This window comes from Cebus imitator, unplaced genomic scaffold (genome assembly GCF_001604975.1).
Source record: "Cebus imitator isolate Cc_AM_T3 unplaced genomic scaffold, Cebus_imitator-1.0 Scaffold781, whole genome shotgun sequence".
Classification (NCBI taxonomy): Eukaryota; Metazoa; Chordata; class Mammalia; order Primates; family Cebidae; genus Cebus; species Cebus imitator.
The window spans coordinates 17,295-42,657 of NW_016108096.1; the positions used below are offsets into that span (position 1 = coordinate 17,295).

Here is a 25,363-nt window from a genome sequence, read left to right on the forward strand (position 1 = left end):
CTTGGCCTCCCAAAGTGTTGGGATTACAGGTGTGGGCCACTGCACCCAGCTGAATTATCTCTTTTAAAAAAAGAAAAACAAAGAAAGAAAAAGTATTCCAAGACTCAGATACCTAGCTATCAACTAAAAACTACATGTGTCTATGTATGTGTGTATACACACACATATATACATACACACACACACACACACACATATATACACACACGTACATATACACATATACACATATTTGGATCATTACTACTTTTCACTATGAGAAAAAAACGTTGGTAAGAAAAGTACCAAAATTTCATTCAGTCCATTTGAAATACCCACAAAATGCCTGCCCACATCATTAGGGTTAGTTTCAGAGTGTTGGATTGTTTACAGAAGGAAGTCAGGTAAAATTTACCTTAGAAACATTACCAGTTCCTGTGAACACAAATGTTAAGGGCCCTATTGACTTAGGCATCAAACCTAGAGATATTTCATAGCCAGCATCACGGACAGCTTGCACAGCCTGACTGCTATTCCTGTAGTTATGAGCCATGCCAATGTGCTGAAAACAAACATACGCATCTCAAGTTAGTCCACCAGCTCTTTTTAATTCCTAAAGAGTGAGATGTGTTTTCCAAACAAATAAGCAAAACAAACATCTCTCACCATAAAAGGTGTGTGATGTCCCAAAGCAAGGAGCCTTAAACCCATTCCATGTAAAATGTCGATCATCCCTGTTACAGAATCAGACCAATAGAAAGACTATTAGTTGGAAAGAATTTAAGCTGTTCTCTCTGCCCATTCTCCAATCTGCATAGTGCCCTGCAGAGCACAAATACAGCATCTCAGATTTGGAAGAGGCCTAAGTAGATTTGTTCCGTCCTCTCAACTTTCTGGCATCAAATGCACTAACCCAAATGCATCCCCACCTATTCCTTCCACCTTCAATCCTGATAAAATAGAAAGAATGTTCCTCTTCTTATCTAAGGCTAATCTCTCCACATTGTCTCCAGATCCCATCCCTTCACTGTCCTTCCCTATTGCTTTATTCTTATCAGCATTTAAACATGCTGCCACGCCTCCCTACTAAAAGCAAATGAACAAATAAGTCACCATTAACCCTAGGGTTCCCATCATCTATTTAGTGACCTAAATAACTAAACTCAGTGGATACATTGTAGATCAGGTCAGAAGTACTTGGCAATGCGGACCTCTTCTTTGTGGAAACAGAGTGCCCCTCAGCATCCTAACTTCAATTTTTTTTATCCTACCTTTCTGTAGGTTCCTCTTCCTGTGCCAACTTTTATATTATTCACCCTTAGGATTCTGTCCTGGGCTCTATTCTCTTTCATATCTACATTTGTCCCTAGATGAGCTTAGGTAATCTCATCTAGTCCTAAATTTCAAGTACTATCTATATGCAGATGACCTCAAATCTGTTTCTCCAAAACAGATTTTTCTTTTGATTTCAAAACCTAGCCAGACACCTTCTTGTGCCTGTAGCAAAGACCTCAGCATCCATTCATTCCTTATTCTTTTTATGAAAGAACTTTCCATGTTCCTCACCCCCAACACGCATCCCTACCAAATTTTCTTTTATTGTTTTTCTAAAGTCAACTTATAAAGAAATAGTTTATATACAACAAAATGCACCCATTTAAACTGTATAGTTTGGTAACTGTTAACAAATACATACATCTGTGTTATTACTACCATGATCAAGATGCAGAGTATTTCATCAGCCTCTGGTCTCCACAACTACTGATCTTTCTGCATAAATTAGGTTCTTCTAAAGTTTCATATAAATGAAATTTTAAACAGTCACCTCTCAGTATATGCAGGGGGTTGGTTCTAAGACCCCTGCATATGTCAAAATCTGGGCATACTCAAGTCCCACAGTCAGTCCTGTGACACTCACCTATATAAAAAAAAGTGGCCCCCCATAAAGGCGGGTTTTGCATTCCATGAATATAAGTGGACACGTGCAGTTCAAACTCGTGTTGTTTAACGGTCAGTTGTACTCTTTTACATTGTGTCAGCTTTCACTCAGCATAATGTTTTTGAGGTTCATACATATTTTGTGTGTATCAGTAGTTAGTTTCTGTTTATTGCTGAAGAGTTTTTTCATTTCCATTTCAGTTTATTCCTCTGCTGATCATTTAGGTTGTTTCCACGCTATTATAAATGGAGTTGCTATAAAAAATTATTTGTATAAAATATGGTATTTCTCTTAATAAAAGCCTATTAGTGGAATTTATTTTGAACCTTGACACTTAAGTTTTTCATTTCTTCCTGAGCTGATTTTGGCAATTTGTGCCTTTTGAAAATTTATCTAGTTCATCAAGGTTGCCAAATTTATTGACCTATTCATAATATTCCTTTATCCTTTTAATATTTGTAAGATACAGTGATGGCCCCTTGTACTCCTTCTTAGTAAATAGTGTCTTCTCTCTTTTTTTTATTCAGAGATGTTAATCAAAATTATTGATATTTTTCAGAGAACCAGGTTTTGGTTTCATTGATTTTGTCTATTCTTTTCCTGTTTTGATTTCATTAATTTTAATGGTATCTTTATTATTTATTTCTTTCTACTTGTTTTTGAGTTTATTTCTTTAATTTTCTAGCTTCATATGGTGGAAGCACAAATTACTAATTTTAAAACTGTCTTCTCTAATAAAAGAATTAAATGCTGTAAATTTCCTTCTAATTACTACTTTATCTATAGCCCACACATTTTGATAAGCTATACTTTAAATTTTTCTTCTATTAAAAATATCTTCTAATTTTCCTATGATTTCTTCTTAACCCATCAGTTATTCAAAAATACACTGAATATCTTCCAAATATGTGGAAATTTTCCAAATATCTTTCTATAAAAACTTCTAGGGCAATTTTATTACAGTTAGAATACATACTGTATGATTTCAAACTTTTAAGTTTATCAAGAATTGTTTTGTGATTCGTTGTATAGGCCATCCTGGAGTTTTTAGGTCATTAATGATATATATTGATATAGCTAAATTTAAAGCTACCATGTTGCTGTTTGTGTTCTTGTTTTATTTATACTTTGTACCTTTTTATGCACTTTTTCTTGTATTTTTGCTTGCACTATGTATTTCTTAGTATGAAATTTTAGTTCCATTATTGGCTTATTAGCTCTAGAACCTTGTTTTCAATGATTGTTCTAGGTTAACACATGCATCTTTATCTTATTATAGTCAACTATCAAGTAATGTCATACCATTTCAGGCATAATAAAAGAACCTTACAAAACTACGTTTCTATTCCTCTTCTCCTGTTCATCGTTATTGGTTGCATAAGTTTTATTTCTACCTGTGTTATAAATATCATAATACTTGTTTCATTTGAAACTATCAATTATTTTTTAAAGAATTTTTCTTTTGGAGATGGTTAACTCACTTTGTCACCCAGGCTAGAATGCAGTGGCACGAACACAGTTCACTGCAGCCTCAACCTCCCAGACTCAAGCAATCCTCAGCCTCCCAAGCAGCTGGGATACCAGGCATGCACTACTAAGCCCAGCTAATGTTGCATTTTTTTGTAGAGATGGGACTTCACCATTTTTCCCAGGCTGGTCTCAAACTCCTGAGCTCAAGCAGTTCACCTGCCCTGGCCTCCCAGTGTGCTGAGATTACAGGCATGAGCCACTGTGCCCAGCCATAAAGAAAAGTTTTAAAATAAGATATGATGATTTTTATATTTGTTTACATTCTACCATTGGTAATGTTCTTTGTTTCTTTAATTCAATCCATATTTTCAACTGATTTCATTTTCCTTTTGCTTGAGAAATTTTCTAAATATTCCTATGGCAGTGAATTGTATTAGCTTTCATTTGACCAGAAAATCTATATTTAATCTTCACTTACTAGAAAGGTGTCCAGAAAGGTATTGAAAAGATACCATCTTTGGAAAGATATTGTACTGTACATAAAATTATAGGTTGGTTTGTTTTCTATCAGCACGTTAATGATGTTGTTCCATTTTCTGCTAGCTTAAACTGTTTCTGATTAGAAGTTTGATGTTTATCTTAGTTATTCTATGTATATTGTTCCTTTTTGCCATTATTTTTAATTCTCTTATTGTTTTTTAGCAAGACAATTATGATGGTTCTAGTGTCATTTTCTTTGTGATTTTTTTATTTGTTTTTGACTTGGGGTTTGTTGAACTTATCTGTGTATTTATAATTTTTATCAAAATATGGGAACATTTTGGTCACTATTTCTTTAAATATTTTCTTCCTTCCTCATTGCAGTAGAAACTAAACAAAATGAAGCATAAAAAGAAAAAAAGACTGAGAAAAAAAACAGAATTTAAGTGACAGGTGGTGATCAAATGGTCTAATATGTGTGTATTTGGAGTCCCAGAAGGAAAAGAGGGAGGTGAAAGGAAAACAAGCCTTAAGAGAATCGATGTAATCCACAAACAATTGCCTGTTAGAACAAAACCCAATGGTCCTGAAAGGAAAACATCAAAATCTAATAATCAACAATGTAAAATAAACTATGTCTGGCATTTAGTAAAAAATTGAGTCTTGCAATGGAACATTAACTTGGAGATATTCAGCAACAGAAACAAATCCAGAAACAAGAAATGACAGAGATGTTGCTCAATATGCTCAATGTTTAAATGAAAACACAAACAAAATGAGTAGAAGAAATCTATCTATCATGTATCTATAAATCAATAGACACTACAGAAGAAAATCTATATCTTCTTTACTCCTCTGCTTATGTATAGATTTTCCTCTGTCGTGTCTATTTGATTGATAGACTGATTTCTTCTATTTCTCTCCTCATTTTGTTTATGTTTTCATTTAAAACGTGAATATACTGAACATTTATTATAGCTATTTTAATCTATTTGTCTGCTAATTATATCTCTCTCAAATTAGACGTTAGGCTCATTTTTAAGCTTTTGTAGGAGTGAATTTAGAACAGGCTTTATTAACAGCTGGTCAGCTGGTTTAACCACACACATCAGGGCTTCCCTGAAAGCCTTATATATTCAGTGAAATCTCTCCACTCTGGCTGATGGTACAAACTCTGGGAACAGTTTGCCATAGAGTTCCCTAGCATTGTTCTTTTTCTCAAATTGTTCCTCAGCCAGTCTCATGAATTTTCATCCTCCACTCAGCAAGATCCCTAAGCATATTTCTAGAACACCTATTTCTGCATAGCTTCCCCCTCTTTGGTACTATGTGTTGTCAATTCCAGCCACCTCAGCTCCCCAACTCCTATCTCCTCAGCTCAGTGAGTCCACCAGGCTTTGTGTCACTTTCTCATATTCACACCCTTTGGAAATTTCTCCAGACAGAAAGCCAGAGTGAACATAGAGCTCACCTCATCTATTTTCCATCTATCAGGGATCACAAGTCTGTAGTGCCTGTTGTCCAATGTCTGATAACATGGTTTTCTACATCTCATCCAATTTTTCTAGTTGGATAATGACAGGATATTAAGTCTGAACTCAATCCTTCATGGATGGAGAGCACATGGTTTTAGAAGCAGACATAGTTGCCCAGTTATAGATTACATTTCTCAATCAATTTAAACCAATGGGTATGAGCAGAAATAATATGTTCAAATTCTGTGTCACATCCTTAGAAAGGAAGCTGCTTGCCTCCACTTCGTTTCTCCCCTTTCCACTGACTGGAAAAGAGCAACCTGAAGGGTCACCTTAGAAATGAAAGCCAAGTGTTGACAATAGCAGAGCCTTCCCCTCATCCCACCATCCCTAGACTACTCATCCCTGGACTTCTAGCTTATGTAAGTTCTATTCTATGGGGTCTCTATTACAGCAACTTAGTTTGTAATCTACTAACATATTGTCCTATACAGAACTCATTTACTCTCTTCCTCTAAATTCTTCTTCCATTTCTGTGGGTTCTGAAAGAACTGAATCACTGCCTAAGTTGGTAACCTGGATGTCATCTTTAAAGTGTCTCTCTCACCCCCTCATCCCTGCATCCAATCAGTCACCACATCCTGTGAATTTTACCTTCTAAATATTTCTAAGAACCACATATCCTTCTCTCCATATACACTTTAATTACGAACTTATTTCTATTCCATAAAACTATTATTTTTCCCCTCTTCACTTTGAGCTTTGCTTCCCCTACTTCCTTGAATAGTTTTTAATCATTCTTCAGATATCAGCTTCAAAGGCACTTTTTAAAAGAAAGCGTTTGCAACAGCTAAGTTCAAATAACTTTCTTTTATCTTCTTCTTCTTCTTTTTGAAATGGAGTCTTGCTCTGTCTCCCAGGCTGGAGTGCAATGGCATGATCTTGGCTTACTGCAACCTCTGCCTTGTAAGTTCAAGCAATTCTCCTGCCTCAGCCTCCCGAGTAGCTGGGATTACAGGTAGCTGCCACCACACCCAACTAATTTTTGTATTCTTAATACAGATGGGATTTCACCATGTGGCCAGTCTGGTCTTGAATTCTGGACCTCAGGTGATCTACCCGCATTGACCTCCCAAAGTGCTGGAATTACAGGCGTGAACCACAATGCCTGGCCTCAAATACCTTTCTTATAGCAATTAGCAGTAGCATTTTATTTGTGTTTACTTGCCTGAATACTTCTCTAAGAACATGAACCACATCCTATTGATGGATGTGGTCCTATTTCTGAATATAGTGACTTCTAAATAAATCGGCTTAATTCTGATGTATTAATTCTATCTAGGTAAATAAAACCCTCATCTGGATGAGTCCTGAAAGGCCCTAGGAATCCTAGTTATTAGAGGTCTCTCTACTACTGCTTTTATACTAAGAAATTTAATTCACTGTTAGTCTAATAGAGCTGATTTGTGTGTTGGGTGAGAAAAGATATTTTTTTTAGACGGAGTTTTGCTCTGTCATTCAAGCTGGAGTGCAGTGGCCTGATCTTGGTTCACTGCAAACTCTGCCTCCTGGGTTCAAGCAATTCTCGTGCCTCAACCTCCTGAGGAGCTGGGATTACAGATGTGCACCACCAACAACTAATTTTTGTAGTTTTAATAGAGATGGGGTTTCACCATATTGGCTAGGCTGGTCTCAAACTCCTGACCTCAAATGATCAGCCTGCGTCAGCCTCCCAAAGTGCTGGGATTACAGGCATGAGCTACTATACCCTGCCTTAAATGGTTTTAAGTGAAAGCATTTTATGATCTTTAAATTTTTGCTTAGATTTCTTTATTATTTAAGAAACAGGTGGATTTGAGTATGACATTAATAATAAGCAAAATGACATAAACCATAATAAGGAATTTTCTACTTTTAAATAACAAGGTCAAACAATGCCAAAGTCATCACTTCCCTTATTAGACCTGCAGGTAATCTGATCTGAAACAGAGCTATAACATATTGTGGCGTTTCTTGACAAAACAAGGTCCAAAATGTTAATTGGACAAAATTCCTGTACCTGGACCTTTCTTCCCTTTCTCTTTTTCCCTATCTTCTGCTTCCCAATGTCTCATTACCAAACTGACATCTCCTTCTAGCCTTTCAAAAGGAACTACCTAAAAATCAGAGCCTGTTTGTAGTTGTTAACCTTCTCCCTGCTTTTTCTTTTGAATTTTTGCAATTAAATATTTTTAACCATTTATCTTCATACATTATTCCACTTGTATGCATCATCCTTCAGCATACCTTCATTTTTATTTTATTTCCATGGAAATAAACACTCCTATATCCTTGCCACAGAAAAGAGAAAACTCACAGTTATTCCCCAAGCCAATTTAGAAAGTGGGTGATGTAAGCGCTGGCGTACTTACCTGCCACACCAGCCCACTGTCCAAATGCCACAACCCGTACTCCTCTATGATCCACCATTTTCTCATAATCAATAAGTCGAATTTCCTGAAAAGGGGATAAAAAAATTTCCAACTGGACCCATTAAGCTTAATTGTAACAAGTAAAGATAAATATGAGCAAGTAAGTATTTCACATTTTTTCCTCTGAAATATATCTTAACTTGCTACCAGAAGTTACCATGAGGTATACCATGAAATATTTAGAAAACACCAGGTGGCAAACCAATGGTAGCTTTGTAACTGGAAATGAAAAAATGATCATAGCAGGTGCTATACCCCCTTGATGATAGGTAATCAAATAATAAAGGTGGAATTTCCCTTACCTTTTTGCCCCCACCCATCCAGCACCATCTACTAACATATCTATAGCCCCACTCATCCTTACATCCTTCCTTCTGGTCAAAGAAAACAGATCCCTTTTGAGATGAATCTCTGAGCTAGATCCTAGCTTCTCTCATGTCCTCCAAGATCACTCTTCTTGAACTGTTGTTACCTCTTTTTCGCATCTTCCCTCTTTACATTGTTTCTCAACCATTCTAAATAGACTCAGGTCTATACTACCTGGAAAATAATAACACTCTCTCTCAAGTCCAAGCACAAATATTTTTCTCTCCTCCTCCTCTCTTTTTTTCCCCCTCTGCCTCCTTTTACAGGTAACCTTCCTCTTTAAAGCCGTAATGATGTCTGCATTTCTCTTCCTTGCCTTCACTAAAAACACATTCTCTTCCTCTTTCCTTGAAAACCTTTCCCCTCTCAGGAAAGTCTTAGTAATTCATGCTTAAAACATCATAGTGCATTGTAATTAAATAGTATTTTAAACAGTAATTTTATTTCCTCAAAGATCATATAATTTTATCATGTTCATGAGTTTAAGAATGTTTATTCTTCATCCAACTCCAAGTCATTGGTTACAAAATGCTGCCCAAAAGCAGCCCTGCCAGGTCGGTTTTTGCTAATTTTCTTATAATGAACAGGTTAAAATAACAAAAAATGTTCCTAAAATACTTAATAAAGACCTTATCTGCTTAAGATGGAACATTCTTCATATAGTATTATTTCCATTAGTTACTTTTGAACTTGTTCTTTAGAAACACTACAAATTAACTGTCACCCATGTCTACTGTCTTTGGAATTAATTGGAAAGTATTTTATACTCCTCTATAATATGTGTTTTCCCATTGCTTTTACTGTTTATGATTTCTCCAATCCTCTGCCCTAATCTCAGATTCTAGCTCAAATGTCTTGAGGCTGTGGACCTTAGACTTCTTTATCTGTATTTCCTTCCTGTGTTCATCCAGTCTCACGACTCTAGATACCATCTAGTCTCTGACAACTACAAACTGTATGTCAGGAGAAGATGCCCCCCTGAGCTTCAGACTCATATCCAACAGCCCACCTGGCTTATCCCTTTACATGTCTAATACAGTATTAAACCTGGCAGACCCTAAACCCAACTCTCCATTTGCCTACCCAAGCCTTTTTCTCTTTTAGTAGCATCACGTCATTCCATGGCAATTGCTTTCAGTAGCTCAGGCCAAAACCTGGAGTCATTCCTGACTCCTCTCCTTTTCTCATATTCTACCTTTATGTCATCAGTAAATCCTGTAGGATCCACCCCTAAAACACATCCAAGATTTGTCCACACATCACAACTTCTATTACTACCACTTCCAGGTGCAGGCCACCATCACTTGTGAGCTGCAGGCTAGACCAGCCTAGGTCAGCAGCCTTCTTAGTAATTTTGCTCTCCCCCTCCCACCTCCAACCATTACTGACACGAGACAGAATAAGCATTTTTGAACATGGTCTACTCTAACCCCATACTCTAAAAAGATCCTCAGGCCTTTGCGTTACTATTCTGTCTGCTTAAAGTACTCATCTCAGATGTGTATGGCTCAGTCCTTCGCCTCCTTCAGGTTGTTGCTCAATGCCACTTTCACAATGGGGCCCCCTCTAACCATCCTATTTAAAACAGTATATTCATGTTCCAGTGCCCAGGACTTCTTTTCTTCCTCAATATTATATTTATGCTCATCACACATATTGCCAAGTGGCATATTGATCTTATTTATTTATTATCTGTTTCCTCCCACTACAACGTAAGCTCTGTGCAGATAAGAATACGTCACTCTTTTGCTCTTTCATTAGAGCAAACAGCATCAGACACATCATCAGCACCGAGTAAATATTTGTTAAATGAATACCCTGTGTTTTAAAGAGCTACTAGTTTTTTTCATAGTATTTACATCTCAAAAATGCATTTTTCCTTATGAATGTGAATAAATGTAAAAATTGTCCACAGTCCACTTCTGGCATACAGAGTGTGCAACCCAGTCAAGTCATTTTACCTCTCTGGGTCCCATCTGAAAAATAAGGTAGTAGATTATATGATCCCTGAGTTTATTTTCAGCTCTAAAATTCTATTTGGTAATATATGGCCAATTGGCCTTATAAATTGATAAACTGTTTAGGGGAAAAGCTTTTATCATTCTTTCCATTTCAGAATATAAAAGGAATGCAGTGTTTAGTTCCTCTTAAACTAAAGAAGGAAAGAAAACTAAACCTCCACTTATTAAAACTAAAAAATACTATTTTTCTACATTAATATTTATAAATATTAATCACTAGTTACCTTTTCAAGAATCTCATCCAACAAGCCCATATTGGCCTCCTGAGCTTTTATTGTGTGGGAGAAAAATGCATAAGTCTTCCTGGACATTAATTTTTCCTCTGGAGGTCTTTTAACTCCCAAAATTAGACAAGCTTCAGAAATATCCTCCTGAAGAATGCCACCGGCTTTGACATATTCCTGAAATTTTAGTTATGATGAAAGGTTAATATTCTGATTTGTAATATCCATGTTTTCTTGAATAAAATGTGTAGCAAATTAAGGCACAACAAATCTTTTGAAGGAATAAAATCTGTATGAATTAGAACAAATAACAGAACAACTACTTGTAATATTTGTACTTGTTGGTTAAAGATAAATATATTATGTTCAACACTTACAGCATAAAACAATTAGAAAACTCAGGATACACATATGTTTAAGAAGAGTTTATAATTTGGTCATATCCACTAGCACATGTGACTTAAGCATACTTGTGAAATGTATATTTTGTACCAACAATACACTGAAATAGTAAATGCCAATTTGTGACTTATTAGTTGTATTTTTAAAAGATAAGACATAATTATAACATTTATTTTTCATTGTTTTGGCCCAGTTCGTATTTATTACTATCCTAACTGTACACTAGTCTGTGCTAGAGATGAGATGCTAAGATACAACGAAATATTGTCAAGATCCCTTCTATAAAGGAGTTCACAAAATATAGTTAAAAAGTAGTCTGGAGTGGAGTAAATGACAAATTCAAACCATTATGATCATCAGCATCTAAGTGATATGCTACTTTAACTGATATTGAGATAATTCCTAGGTGGGATGATCAAAGAAATAAGAAAGTTAAATTAACCTGAATGGCAAGATAACCAGAGAAATACGAAAATTTAAATTAATCTGAATGGCTACCTAAAATTTAGAGAAATGAAAATGGGAAACACAAGATGGTAATATCAGTAAGAGGCATTGAAGGCATATAAAAATATGAAGGAAGAGGAGTAAAGAGACATTTACAGCATATGACTAAATTGATTTGGAAATGTAGGTTGAATATCATCATGGCTAATATGAGCTTTATTGGATAATAAGTAACAATAATCATTGATATGTATTAATAAATTACTGTGTACTTTGTTAAGCTCTTTGCATGAACTATCTCATTTAAATTTCATACAACTTTCATGAGGTAAGTACAATTATAATCCTTATTCAATCAATGGAAAACCTGAGGCTTACACATTTAATTGAGACTGCATAACTAGTACATGAAAGCAATACACAGCCATATCTGATTTTTAAATGAAGAAGTATAACCCAAGCAGAATTAAAAGAGCATCCACGATAGCAGTTCAACCACAGGTAGATTTAGTTAGGAACCTACTTCAAAAGAAAGTAGAGATGAATAAGAGAGATAAAGGATGAACATACAATTTCTCCCTGGTTTCTTAAAAAACAGTCCATTTTCTCATTTGTAGTAGATTGGCAAATAAACCAAAGAACTGTACAATGGAGTACTTACCACACAGCCTTTAAATGAAATGAAATAGCTCTAAGAACTTACAAAGAGCAATGTTCAAGATACGTTGTAACTAAAGAAAGAAAGGTACAAAAGAGCATACACAGTAGACAGCCTTCTGTATAAGAACAAAAGGGAAATAAATACATAAATACACACACAAGTGTTAATTTTTGCAAAAAAAAGGAAACAAGAATGATAGATCAGAAACAAAAGTAACCTTTGGGGTGGGTGAGAACTGGATGTAGGGGTTTAAAATGAAAATGTGACTTCATTTCTGGAATTTGTAAATATTCTACTTTGAAAAATGTGGGCTTACTGCTAGTTGTAATAATAGCATTGTGATCCTGACACTATTTTATATATATTACAGGATAAAGCAAACAATATACATTAATATTAAAGAATTAAGATTTTTAGTGTTGGAGAAAACAGATGCAAATATAAAATTTTAAAGATAAAAAATTCCACAATGTTAAATTTTAATTTTCCTGGGCATTATTTTTTCCTCTGGAGGTCTTTTTAGTATCAGTATTAACTTAAGATTGACTAACATACGTATTTGTGTGGGCATTTGCTTGTGTTTATTTCTAAGCTCCGTACACTAAAAGAGCCTAAGAGCAACGGTATCTCAATAACAATAAACATGCTTAACACCACATACCAGATCTTGGTTTCTATATACTAAAAGAGATCAAGGCTTCTTGGTGAAATTATTAATTTCCTGATGTGGGGCAGTAAAGGTACAAGGTGAGACTAGGACAATTTGTTATTCTACGAAATAGGAAAACTCAAAGGTAAATGGATTCATATCCAAAGGACAGAAAAGGTCCCTTGAAAGGACTCGAACTAACCAATTTGGGGATAATTCAGACATTAAAAAGGATAATGGTAAATGGATTGAATGCAAAAGGTTCATGATTCCAAAATATACTAAAAAAAGCAAAAATTAAAGAAGCAAATGAAACGTCACACTGATAAACAATTCAGTTCACTGTGATAAAACACTTCACAACTCATCTTTTAAGCAACATGCTAAGACTCATCTTGTCAACATGAAGATGCCTATGTAAACTCCTCACAATAAGGCTTTAAATGCAAAGGTAAGAAGGTTTTTTAAAGAAGCATAATTAAACACTGAATTACAGAATTCACAGTTTGGTAAACAGTTCAATATACTGTAATAAAACTGTTCACAACTCAAAAAAGTAGAGGAGTGGAAGAGAAATAAAAGAAAACCTCTTTCTGAAGAAGAATGACAGCAAACAAACTTAGGGGAGTGATAAAATCAGAAAAGCATCACTTCACAAGTTTCCATTAAGAACTAATTCAGGCAAAGATTCAATGGGGGCTAATATGAGTAGTTGTAAAGTTATTCAGGAATAGGAACATTACAGATATTAAAATACCATCTCACAGATGACTCAATAATTGCAAAGGGTGAAATAAACTTTAACAATGAAGAGCTCTCACTGTAACCACCTCAACCAAGTGATTACACATTGCCAACTATGGGACAACCTGATGTTTTGTGCCTTTGATTTGATGCAATGGGAAGAGCATGTATCACTTATGTTATATTCCTGCCAAAAATGCTTGACATGACACTAAATGTCTTGGGCTCTTTTAAAAAGAGTCTACGTCAGCCGGGTGCGGTGGCTTACGCCTGTAATCCCAGCACTTGGGGACGCCGAAGTGGGCGGAGCACAAGGTCAGGAGATCGAGACCATCCTGGCCAACACGGTGAAACCCTGTCTCTACTAAAAATATAAAACTTAGCCAGGAGTGGTGGCTTGCGCCTGTAGTCCCAGCTGCTTGGGAGGCCGAGGCCGGAGAATCACTTGAACCCAGGAGGTGGAGGTTGCAGTGAGCCAAGATTGCACCACTGCACTCCAGCCTGGTGACAGAGCAAGACTCTCTCAAACAAACAAACAAACAAAAAAGAGGCCAAGTGTGGTGGCTCACGCTTGTAATCCCAGCACTTTGGGAGGCTGAGGCGGGCGAGTCACGAGGTCAAGAGATTGAGACCATCCTGGCCAACATGGTGAAACCCCATCTCTACTAAAACTACAAAAATTAGCCAGGCGTGATGGCATGCACCTGTAGTCCCTGAACTCCAGCCTGGTGACTAAGACTCCGTCTCAAAAACAAAAAAAAAACAAAAAGATCCCATGTCAATGTCAATATCACTGAAACAAAATCAGAAAGGCATGTGCTGTTCTAGATTGAAAGAACTATAAGGCACACAACAATAAAATGCAATAAAGCTTCATTAAACCTCAATTAAAAGACATTTGAGGAAATGGGGAACTTAAACATAGACTATATGAGATGATATTATGAATTATTAATTTCTTAGGTATGAAAATAATATGGTGGCTATGTAGAAAACTGGTTTATTCTGAGGAGATGCACGCTGAAGCATTTAGTAGTAATGAGTTATGAAGTCTGTGACCCACTTTACAATGGATATTGTATGTTAAACATTGGAAATACTTACTTTATCATGAATTGCCCGTCGATTCGAAGGCTGTATCAAGACCTTGTATCCCAGATTGGTGATGCCTTTGATGTGCTTGGGAGCTAGAGGAGCCCTTCTCTCCCAGGCGTTCACATCCTCCCTCCGGACAGCCAACACAGCTTTGTAATGAAGATGCCTGGAGAGGCTGACCCCTAGCCTGCCCAGTGCAGTCTTATGTACTCGCAGCATCTTGACACCTGGTGACTGTAAAGACAATGTAAAGAAAGACAAGAGCAACAAAAGGCAGCAGGGCTAGCAGATCAGTTCTGGTCTCCTGAGAAATCTGCGGTAAAATACAACCCGCTCTTATGAAAACAGACTCAAGGTAGAGAAAAGGGAAGGGAAAACTGGGGTATCAAGTGTTCCTTTACCCAAAGAAAGCCAAGTTTCAAAAACAAGATTATTTAACTATAAAATTTTGAAAAGTATAGAGCACATATGTGACACTAACCAATAACTGCTAAGCTAAAATAGCTTTTTAAATACATATTTTATCAAATATCTATTCAGCACAAAAGTTTTAGACAAATTAATCTACAATCTAGATCCAGGAAGATAATAAAGAGCAGGACTTTCAGATTGGTCCAAACTTTGATGGTATCAGGTTTGAAATTCTTTTAACGGTATACAAGGTTCTTCACAATTTAGTGCCAACCTCTTTCCAGTTCATCTCTCATCATTCCCAAAACAAGTGCTTCTCAATGTGCCCCACAACCTAGCGTTAGTCAGTGAACTGTTTTTTTTTTTATAAACTGGTTTACAATGAGATGTGTATATAAATAGAAAGTAAGCATTTTTATTTATGCATTTATGTTTAGAGATGAAGTCTCATTCTGTCAATGCTAAAATGAAGTGGTAAGACCATTGCTCACTGCACCCTGGGCTCAAGTGATCCTCCACCCTCAGCCTCCTGAGTAGCTAGAACTATGGGTATACATCACCCACCTGGCTAATTTCTTTTTCAATTCTATGACAAATTACTGGGATTACAGGGATGATCCACCATGTCAGGCCACAAGATCATTTTTTCTAGTAATTTATTGTTACTGGATTTTACAAAACTATTGGTCCTCAACAAATTCGAAATTTAAGAAAGCCAATCGACCAAACAAAGCTATTCTTTTCGCCAGAGGTGTTAGAATCTTAAGAAGCAGTGTTCAATCACTCTGCTTCCACCATAGAGTCCAGCCTCACCTTCACTGTTCCCCTTTGTTACTTTAAATATGCCAGTTCCTCTTCCTGGGTTTCCTCTCCATACCACCACCTCCTCCTGTTATATTAAAACCCAGCCTGCCTCAACCAGTTTTCCAACTGCTATTTGAGTGAGAAGACTGCATAATTCTACTAATTCAGTCAATCAAGAAATAGCTACAAAAGGGTTACTATGATGAATGTAATGGGCTTCTCTCAAACTGGCAGGCAAGGTACATTCTCATGGATAAATCCTACTCAAAGCAGCATTCTCTGGGTACAAGAACTGTCTTGTCCCCCTAGTCCCAGAACCAGGGCTGCACATGAAGGAGAGAATGATATCATCTACTGAAAGTAGTTCTTTTATCCCTTAGCTGGAGGAATCGTAAAATATGGTGGAAATAATACTTTTAACCAAATTCTAGAAATTAAAGTGACACTAGCAAACATTTTATTTTCACCCAGATGCTCCTGAAGTTTTATATACAGTTTCATTTATATACAAGTTCATTTATTCCTATGCAGAATAAATCTTAGATAAATTTTTAAAGCATAAATATCCAGGGTTAACAGTATTCTATCCATCTTCAAATGGTTAACCACATTTTGGAGCCAAATGTCATTTCAGATGATGATTTGCAGGATCATTTGAATGCTAAAACTTAGTTTTCCATGTAAAGTTGGCAGCAAAATATAAGGATTGATTTTTGTACCTTCTAGAAATTTCCTACCCATCACTGCTAACATATATAGAAAAACTTTCATGAAACACGTTTCTTTTACATCAGACTGCAATCTTGGAAGAGGACCAACTTGATGGATGGGGAAGCCTTGAGCCAGCGATTAAACATACAACTACATTTCCTCGGGGCAAACAACTACTTGCTGCCCAGATGGTAAATTTATAGGACACTTTACAACAGAATCAGAGAACAGACCAAAGAGTGAAGAGTCCAGCTAAGAAGGCTTTAAGAAGAGGTCCAAAAAGAAAGAAAGCTGCACACAGCAAAAGAAACTGCTGATGATTAGGAGTTCAGGCTTTTATTCAGGGCAAAATATGCATGTAAAACAGATTACCAACATTTCAGTAAAAGACTTATATACTGCATCTAATTTTTTTGTTTATTTATGTACGTTTGAAAGAGATCGCACTAAACTCAAACCCAAGCCCGTAACATTCAGTTTTCTTGAAGCCAAAAGAAAAAGCACAATGTCCTATAGAACTTGAGTTCTTTATTTCCTAATAAAACCGATTCCAAAGATAGTGATTCCTTTAAACACACACACATGTCCAGAAATCATACCATCTTCCCAGCAGGGGCTGTGTTTCATAAATTCACAGGTGACTACATAACCCTGTATCTTTTATTATGAATCAAAATTCTTGACTCCAACAGGAGGAACATGGTCAGAGAATGTAATCCCTCCCCCAGCCCAAGCTTGATTTTTAACCTCATTCATCCCTCCCTCAGTGACAATCCCTGCTCCTTCTCCCACCACCTCCTTTGTCTGGGATGGGGCGGGAAAGCAGGAGACACAGATACAGGCACAGACACAGACACAGACATAGACATAGACAGACACTTGTAACATACACATATATACTTGCAAAGGCCAACTACCCCAGAGGACTGGGGGAAAAGAAAGAAGTGGCTGGGACTGAGCTTCAATTCTTTTGAGAAGCTACTTTCACTTTCACTTTTTGCATGGAAGACTTAAATCATAATTTCTGTAACTTTCATTAGTTAATCAAATGTAACAGTAGTTACCATTGATGAAGTATTACATGCCAAGCTCTATGCTGATCACTTTACAGACATCATTTTATTTCCTCCTTGTAAAAATCTTATTAAGCAGATACATATCCCCATTTGACAGATGAAGAAACTGAACTGGAGTCAGATAGCATCTGTTGCTTTTAAGCAGAAGCAGGATTCCTAGTTTAATGTTTAACGTCTAGAATTTTCTCTTCTTTGCCAAAGCCTACACATTTACACTACATAGATTCAACCCATGCTGTTACTCCAGCCAACTCTTGTTTCAGAAAGAAATCAGATCCGCACGGCTTTTACTTCAATAGTTACAGTGAATTATCTGTTCTCCCCTCAGCATGTGGTGCCTCTCTTGCTGCTTTTTCGGCTTTATACTGAAAATCATTTCTGAGTACCTGCCAAGGTAAATTCTGGATTTCTGTGTGCTTAGAAAAAAAAAAGTTTGATTATAGTATAACTGCTAGATAATGCTTGAACCTTAAAACTTGGTCTCAGCATAGAACTTTCAAGATCTACAGTTCATCTGCTTCTAAGGTCTTCAAGAAATAGGAAATAGTGAGAATTTCTAAATTGCACTTCAGGTGTCTAGTATTTCATGAAAATGCCAACAGGGGTTGCTTTGGCTTTTTGTCCTGGATTTTGTGGTATTTTTCAAGAATATCAGGAAATAAATTCAATGTATATTTCTGGAATGCCTTCAATGAAGCAAGGATGGAAGATCGTGGTTTACTCACCACCGGCTCTAGTGAGGTTACCTGACACTGTCAGGTGCTGATAGCAGCTCATAACACAAACAAGGAGGATGTAGAAAAGCAGGAGGCAGAAATGGGGGAAAATAAAAAGCTAGAAAGAACAAAGGGAAGGAAAATAGAGAAAGAGGAATGTCACACTGGCAAGAGTGGGGTACAAGACCCTTCCTCTGACAAATTGCAACAGTCTTCCCTTTGATACATACAGGTTAACATTTCAGATATTAAAATGAAATTTAAAATATTTCTTCTCTGTTTTTGTAAAACAGAACACCACTAAGGTGTGCACTTTTATTTACCTAAGATTGATCAGGAATTTGAAATGTCTCTAAAAGTCATGGGAGCATTATAGTGAATTGCAGAGACATACAGTGGCCCCTGGTTATCTGTGGATAATACATTCTAAGACCCCCAGTGGATGCTTGAAGTCTCTGATAGCCCCAAACCCTATATATGCTGTGATTTTTCCTATATATACATGCCTATGATAAAATTTAATTTATAAATTAAGCACTGTAAGAGATTAGCAACAATAATAGAATAATTACAACAATATACTGTAATAAAAATTATGTAAATGTGGTCTCTCTTTCTCTCAAAATATCTTAGTGTACTTTATTCACTTATTTTCAGACCAGATTGAGAGTGGGTAACTGAAACCATGGAAAGGGAAAACTTGGATAAGAAGGAACTGCTGTGTACTGAGACAGGAAGATGATAGTGAAGACTGATCAGTAGCAATAGGAGAACATACTCTATGATGCTATTTTATCTTTCCATTTCTCAAGGAAGCAAGACTTAATCTTTTAATTTACTAAATACCTAATTTTGCAACAAAAACATGAGAATCAGAGGAAAGAGAATGCTTGAATGTTCTTTGTATTTTGTATTATTTTCCAGAGAAATGGAAGGAAAATGACACACACAGAGAGAGAGAGAGAGAAAGACACAGAGACAGAGCTCAAAGCTCGGCTCTCCATACACACCCCACCATTTTTTTTCAATGACCAGGAGCTGTCCTATGGTCACTGAGTACACCATCGTTCTAAATCACATGGAGAAACCAAAGCAAAGCAGATTCTTTAAAATGTACTTATAAAGATTATATTTAAGAAAAGCCACTCTCATGGCAGAGAATCTCATGTGTGGTTAGAAAGGTCCTTTCAGAGTGTGAGCAGACTGGCCTTTTGTACAATTACATATATTAAAATAAAAGCAGCTAGTCATTTGCTTATAGCATGAATATTTTCTAATATTTAAATTATAATGAAATCCAGAAAGTCTCTTTATAGAGTTATCAAAATAAAATCTTTTGTACACTGATTATGGCACGAGTGCTTTTGATTCTCTTCCTTTAATTAAAAAAATATTTGGGGGCTACTTAAGATATGCACAGCATGATGCACTTGGTAAAGCTATAAAGAAGCAGTAATCCAGTCCCTGCCCATGTTCAGAATTCGTTTTATCTAATTAAATGTTGCTGATCAATATCTGATGGTGAATTATTAAGTACTGATTATAACCAAATATTAGAGTCAAAAGGGGACTGATAGAATATAATCTAAAACCCAGTATTACAAATGAGAATAGTGAGACCCATAGAAATAGGGGACTTTTTTCCGTTTTATAGAAAGCATTTTCCAAGCCTCTATCGTATATTTTTATTATGACTTATCATAATGGATGTCATAATAAGACAGTCTGTTGTTCTTGTTGGTATAACTTTTTAAACGTAACTTGATTAAGATTTTTTTTCTCTGCCACTTTTCAGTCAGTATTTATGCCATAAAATGGTGTATTTGGCCAGACATGGTGGCTCACACCTGTAATGCCAGCACTTTGGGAGGCCAAGGCAGGCAGATCACCTGAGGTCAGGAATTAGCGACCAGCTTGGGCAACATGGCAAAACCCTAACTCTAATAAAAATACAAAAATTAGCCTGGAGTGGTGGCGCATGCTGGTAATCCCAGCTACTCGGGAGGCTGAGGCACAAAAATCACTTGAACCCAGGAGGCAAAGTTTGCAGTAAGTGAAGATCATGCCACTATACGCCAGCCTGAGCAACAAAGTGAGACTGTCTCAAAAAACAAACAAAAAAGGTGTATTTAATTTTTACAGTTTTTATAAGAGAAGTGGGGAGATGAAGAGAGCTGAGATTTTCATAGGACTTTTTACTCTTCCATCAAATATCAAAAATGTTCTAAGTCTCTTCAAACCTTTTCATAGGATCAATCTAATCAGAATACTTTTTAAGCTTACAGATCACCTACCTACCCAAAACAATGCACAAGCATTACAAGAGCATAAGAATGAACTAAGCATTACTCCTCTTAATTTCTGTCACTTCTATTGGGATATGTATAAAGGGTTACACATTCATGATGGAAGAAATTCAGGCCAGATGTTCCAACTTTAATCCCCATAGTTAAGAATGTGCTATTTATCCATCTATTTTAGATCTTTAAAATAATTTCACTACAACATAATTTAGTGACTCAAATCAAAACTATCAAATCACATGGGGAGATTTCTCAATGCCAAATTATTTGTAATAATCAGGCATATATTGCAATTAATTATTGAGAGACTAAGAATGGGGTAATAGAGTCTTTAGATGAGGAAAATAAGTTCATGGATGAACAACACTAATTATTTATATTCACCCTTTGAAGTAATTAAAAAATATATAAAAGTATATCTTAAAAACCCATGGTTTCCCAAGAAGCTCTGGTGTCTGTAAATAAGCATGGGTAGCTCTATGGCTATACTTCTTAGCTTACACTTGATACTTGGTATCCAAACATAATATTTTTGGAGAGGTTCAAAGAGTTCCAGAATTAACAGAGCACCGGGTGATGACCTATAACTAATCCAAATCCCTCCCCATTTCAAGGCTTGCTAGAACTAGGCTTGGGCTTGCATTAACACCGGTCTCCATACTTTCACTTCCTGTGTGTGGGTACATTTCTTTTAATGCTTCCATGTTAAACCCTTTACAAAATACATTACCAGACTAAGAAGAAAATCGTAGACTTTGGGGGAAGAGGTCTATTAGTATTAATTAATCTGGTCTGAGAATTTTCAGCTACTCAAAGGCATCCAAATACATGACACATGTTTCTCCTGGTCTCTAGCTCATAATTTTAGCTTCACTGAAATGGAATACAAGGTTAGCTCTAAATTGGAGTCTAGTCCAAAATGCTTATCTGCTTAGTTGTCTGTTTCTTTGCTAAACTGTAAATATGTATGAATTATGTTTTACTTATCTCTGTATTCCCAATGACTGGCAAATAGGAAAACAGCAAGTGTTTTAAGAAAGAATAAATGAATGGGCAAATTTAATAAACATTATAGAGATCTATGTGGCAAGAAAATAAACAAAAATGGACACATGAATAAGAAGAGACTCACATTGCCCCAACCCTGAAAAAAATAAAAAGCTCAATTCCCTTCTAAGATCTCATAGATCAACAAATCTTATGAAATATAGTACAGTATGGTGGGAAAACCCAGATATGAGAGCTGGGACACATAACTAGATGTAGGATTCCTCCTCTTGACTTCAGTTTCCTTACCCAGACTAAAATATAATACTAAAGTCCCTTTCAGCTCTGATATGCTGATTCTATTAAGTATAGTAGTGACTGGACACTGAATTACAAAAACACTAGAAATGTAGCACATAAATAGGCACACTGACTTACGAATTTCTAGCTAATATACACCAAACAGGGAAACAAAATACCAAAAACACAATCAAGAAAGAATGGACGTTCACCTAAGTTATCTGTATTAACAGCATGAACCAGAAGCCAAGAGCTTGCAACAGAAGATAGATACGTCAAAGGAATACTGGTTTCTCTCCTGGGTTCCTCTGCGGACAAACTTACTCTGTGACCTTGGTTGGTAACTTAACCTGCCTGTGTATCAACTGCAAAATGAGTCATATTAACATCTACCTCTTAGGGCCCTTGTGATATTTAATTGAGCTAATATGCATAAAGTGTTGAGCATTGCTTGTGTGTCATAAACAATAAATATTAAGGAAAAGAAAAGCCCCCCAAGCTTGCCTACTCCTCAAAAGTGAGCACAACCACACTACTAACAGTAGACACACATTTCTTTTCTTTCCTCTGTCACACCATAGGCCTTCACCATGGCTCCATATTAATCCGCCCACCCTTATATTATTCTAGAAAAAAACATAGAGCCCAATAAGCCCTTTCTTCAACTTCAAACTTTAGGCATGGATGTTCAAGATAAATAAATTACCATTTTAATGTTGTATTTCATCAAATTTAAGACTTTTTTTTCAGATTTTAGCATCTGTGAAATAGGGATGTATCTTACAATTGATGGCACCTTAAATCAGATGAACGTGGTAATAATGTTTTGGGATTATTTCTCATTCCAAATGTTTGTTTCCATGATTTCATGAATTGCATAGACTCTTTTGTGGCCTTATCTAGAAAATTTACCACCATTTGTAATGTTATTTCTATGAAAAAATTAATAAAATAATATATGAAAAACATGAAACGTTTTGTTAGATGGGGGCTTTTTACACACCAAAGATCATTTCCAAAATTCTGAACCAAGGTCTGTTAAAGGACTAGTGAGAAAAAAAATCAATTACAAATAAATCAAAGTTCTGATCATGCCATCATCAATAGCACGTGAGACTGATAACAAACATGATTATCTGGAAAGTAGGAAAATGACTCTGCTAAATTGGCTTCAATTTTTGTCTACCTAACTCATTTTGCAGAATGGCCACCAGGTTACACAGTCAAGTCATGTAGCCCTAGATTCACTCATCTTTGTAGGAAAAAAAGAAGAGGGGAATGCAAGGGACAAAATACACAAACCCAGAAACACCAAAGTGCCATCAGTGTTTTGGGTTTTTTTTAAATAAAGTATTGGAAAGCCACAGCTTCAGTCAATGACCATTCAGCCCTGGGTATAACTACATCTCACAGCTGCACCTTCTCCACTGATGACCCACAACACCAAAAATGTTAATCCTCGTTCAAGTTACTGAACTAATTCATTCTCTCTCTTGTGCGCGCGCTTTCTCTCTCCCGCTCCTCCCAACCCCCAATTCCCTGAAATCGGTGTCTGGAAAGCGCATTTCTTCTTCTGAAGCTGTCAGGACAGACATCCAGCCCCATTCAAGAGAGCAGGGTGGGTAAGCTGCTCCTCAACGCGCCCCTTCCAGCGCGAGCCCTCACTAAGGCCCGCACGGCCCCGCAGGGCTCAGGAGCTCGGGAAACCCAGACAGGCAAGGCGCCCAACTTCCACCCCTCTGCGATCCTTGCTACAGAATGGACAGCGCACAGCAGCTTCCTAAGCGTGTCTGTGTCTCGGACAGTGGGCAGCCCAGATGGACAAGGAGAGAAGTTTGTGATCAGAGTTTGGCTACCCAGGGCGCTGGGAGGGAAAGGGGAAAGAACCGCCCTGAAATCTCCATTCATCCACCGCCTCCGTAGCCAGGCATCCCCGCTGAGCACGCGGTCCAAAGACGAACAAGGCGGTCTCTCCGCCGCTTCCCCAGTTCTTTATTCCCCAGCCATTGCACCACCACTACCCGCCGAAAAAGAAAGAAAAGCAATCCGATTTGCAATCACTTGCCTTTCTACTTGGAAGCGCTGGACCTGAGCTGACAGCTCTCCCTCCCTTCCTCTCAGGGACACGCTCGGCGTTTCCGCTCTCCCTCCCTTTCTTGCAGCGAGGCCCGAAAGCTCGCCGCCTCCTCAGTCTCTCGGCCCCGCCAGCCTGCTGGGAAGCCTCGCGGCGCCGGTACCCGAGGGCCGAGCTCGCGGGCCCTTCCCAGCGAGAGCCCGAGTCCGGGCCGCGATCCCCAGCGCATCTCACAGGCTGAGCCCACCCGCGCGTCTGCTCAACCTCCGCGAGGACCCCTCCTCACCTCGTCCGCTCTGGGGCGCCGACTGGTCTGCCCCCGCCTCGGATCTTCCGAGCCGCTGCAGGGTAGGCTCCGAATTCCCAGCCGAAATTGGGATGGGAGCCCGGGAAGTAGGAGGTGTTTGCTCAACTTCTGAAGACGTCACGCCTCTGCCTCCCGCAGCCAATCAGCGGCCGCCCTGCGGGAACAACCTTCTCCTCCGCCAATCGGCGGCGCCGCCAGCTCTTAGGTCAAGCCCGGCCCCTGCTCCTCCCCGAGATCCTTCTGCCTCTCCGATCTCTGACCTGAGTTCTTAGCTGGGACGTCGCGTCCTCCCAGGATAATTATCGACCAGGTTTGTAACTGTCCGTGGCAGAAGGCGAGCGGGGACGGAGAACAACGAAAATAATCTGGGCTCCACGCGCTGCACAGGTGCGAACGTCTCCTGGAGAAAAGTTGCGAGCGCCGGTACCTGTACCTCACGTTTGTTTAGGGATAGGCGCTTTTCAAAGCGTTTCCCCGCCTTGTCACAAGCCTATGAACCCAGGTGACGGCTCTTACACTGGTTTCAGAAGCCAGCCAGCGGAGAGTCTGAGAAATTAAATCTGTGGTGTTTTATGTGCTTGTGGCAATGTGCAATGTTCTTGAAAGGTCCTAACTACGTAGAAGGCCTGGAGGGAGGGGGAAAACGTGTTTACAGACACTAGCTCCAGCACTAGGAACTGAAGAATCGTCTGAAGCCCAGCTGTGATCCCCTAATGGCCAGAGGTTAATCTTCCCTCCTGTTTTTACAACTTTCTCCACCACTTGCTCTTCTTATGCCTACCATAGATGTATTTAGCTACCGAACTCTTATGTCAACAATCTATAGCCAGAACGTTCTTGAGACTCCACTCATATCTCCAATTGCAGAGAAAATTAGTATTTATTTATTTAGTTTTGGTAGAGACGGGGTCTCTCTACGTTGACCAGGCCACTGGTCTGGAAATCCTGGTCTCAAGCTATCCTCCCACCTCATCCTCCCAAAGCACTGGGATTACAGGTGTTAGCCACTATGCCCAGCTCCAAATTAGAATTTTATCTGAAAGTAGAGTTGGAATTTTCCTCTGTATCTTAGCTTTACATTTCCAAAATCGAATCCCTTATCATTCTTGGAAAGTCTTCCAAAGGCTGGGTATAGTAGTTCACATCTGTAATCCCAGCACTTTGAGAGACTGAGGCTGGAGGATCATTTGAGCCCAGGAGTTTAAGACCAACCTGGGCAATGTAGCAAGACCTATCTCTATAAAAAAAAAA

The 25,363-nt window shown here is 37.8% G+C and overlaps 1 protein-coding gene across 2 annotated transcripts in view; it reads right to left on the reverse strand.

Moving 5' to 3' along the window:
- Positions 1-24,220, reverse strand: part of LOC108297229 (alpha-aminoadipic semialdehyde synthase, mitochondrial) — a 39,841-nt gene extending 15,621 nt beyond the window's left edge. For both annotated transcript variants that reach the window (XR_005198543.1, XM_017519943.2), the window contains exons 1-6: positions 24,092-24,220; positions 14,433-14,657; positions 10,426-10,602; positions 7,755-7,839; positions 646-713; positions 395-541 (exon numbers count right to left, since the gene is read on the reverse strand). Coding sequence is in view for 1 of the 2 variants with exons in the window: in XM_017519943.2 (XP_017375432.1) it covers positions 395-541; positions 646-713; positions 7,755-7,839; positions 10,426-10,602; positions 14,433-14,642 (687 nt within the window). In the remaining variant the exon portion in view is untranslated. The remainder of the gene's footprint in view (positions 1-394; positions 542-645; positions 714-7,754; positions 7,840-10,425; positions 10,603-14,432; positions 14,658-24,091) is intronic.
- Between the last annotated feature and the right edge of the window lie 1,143 nt (positions 24,221-25,363).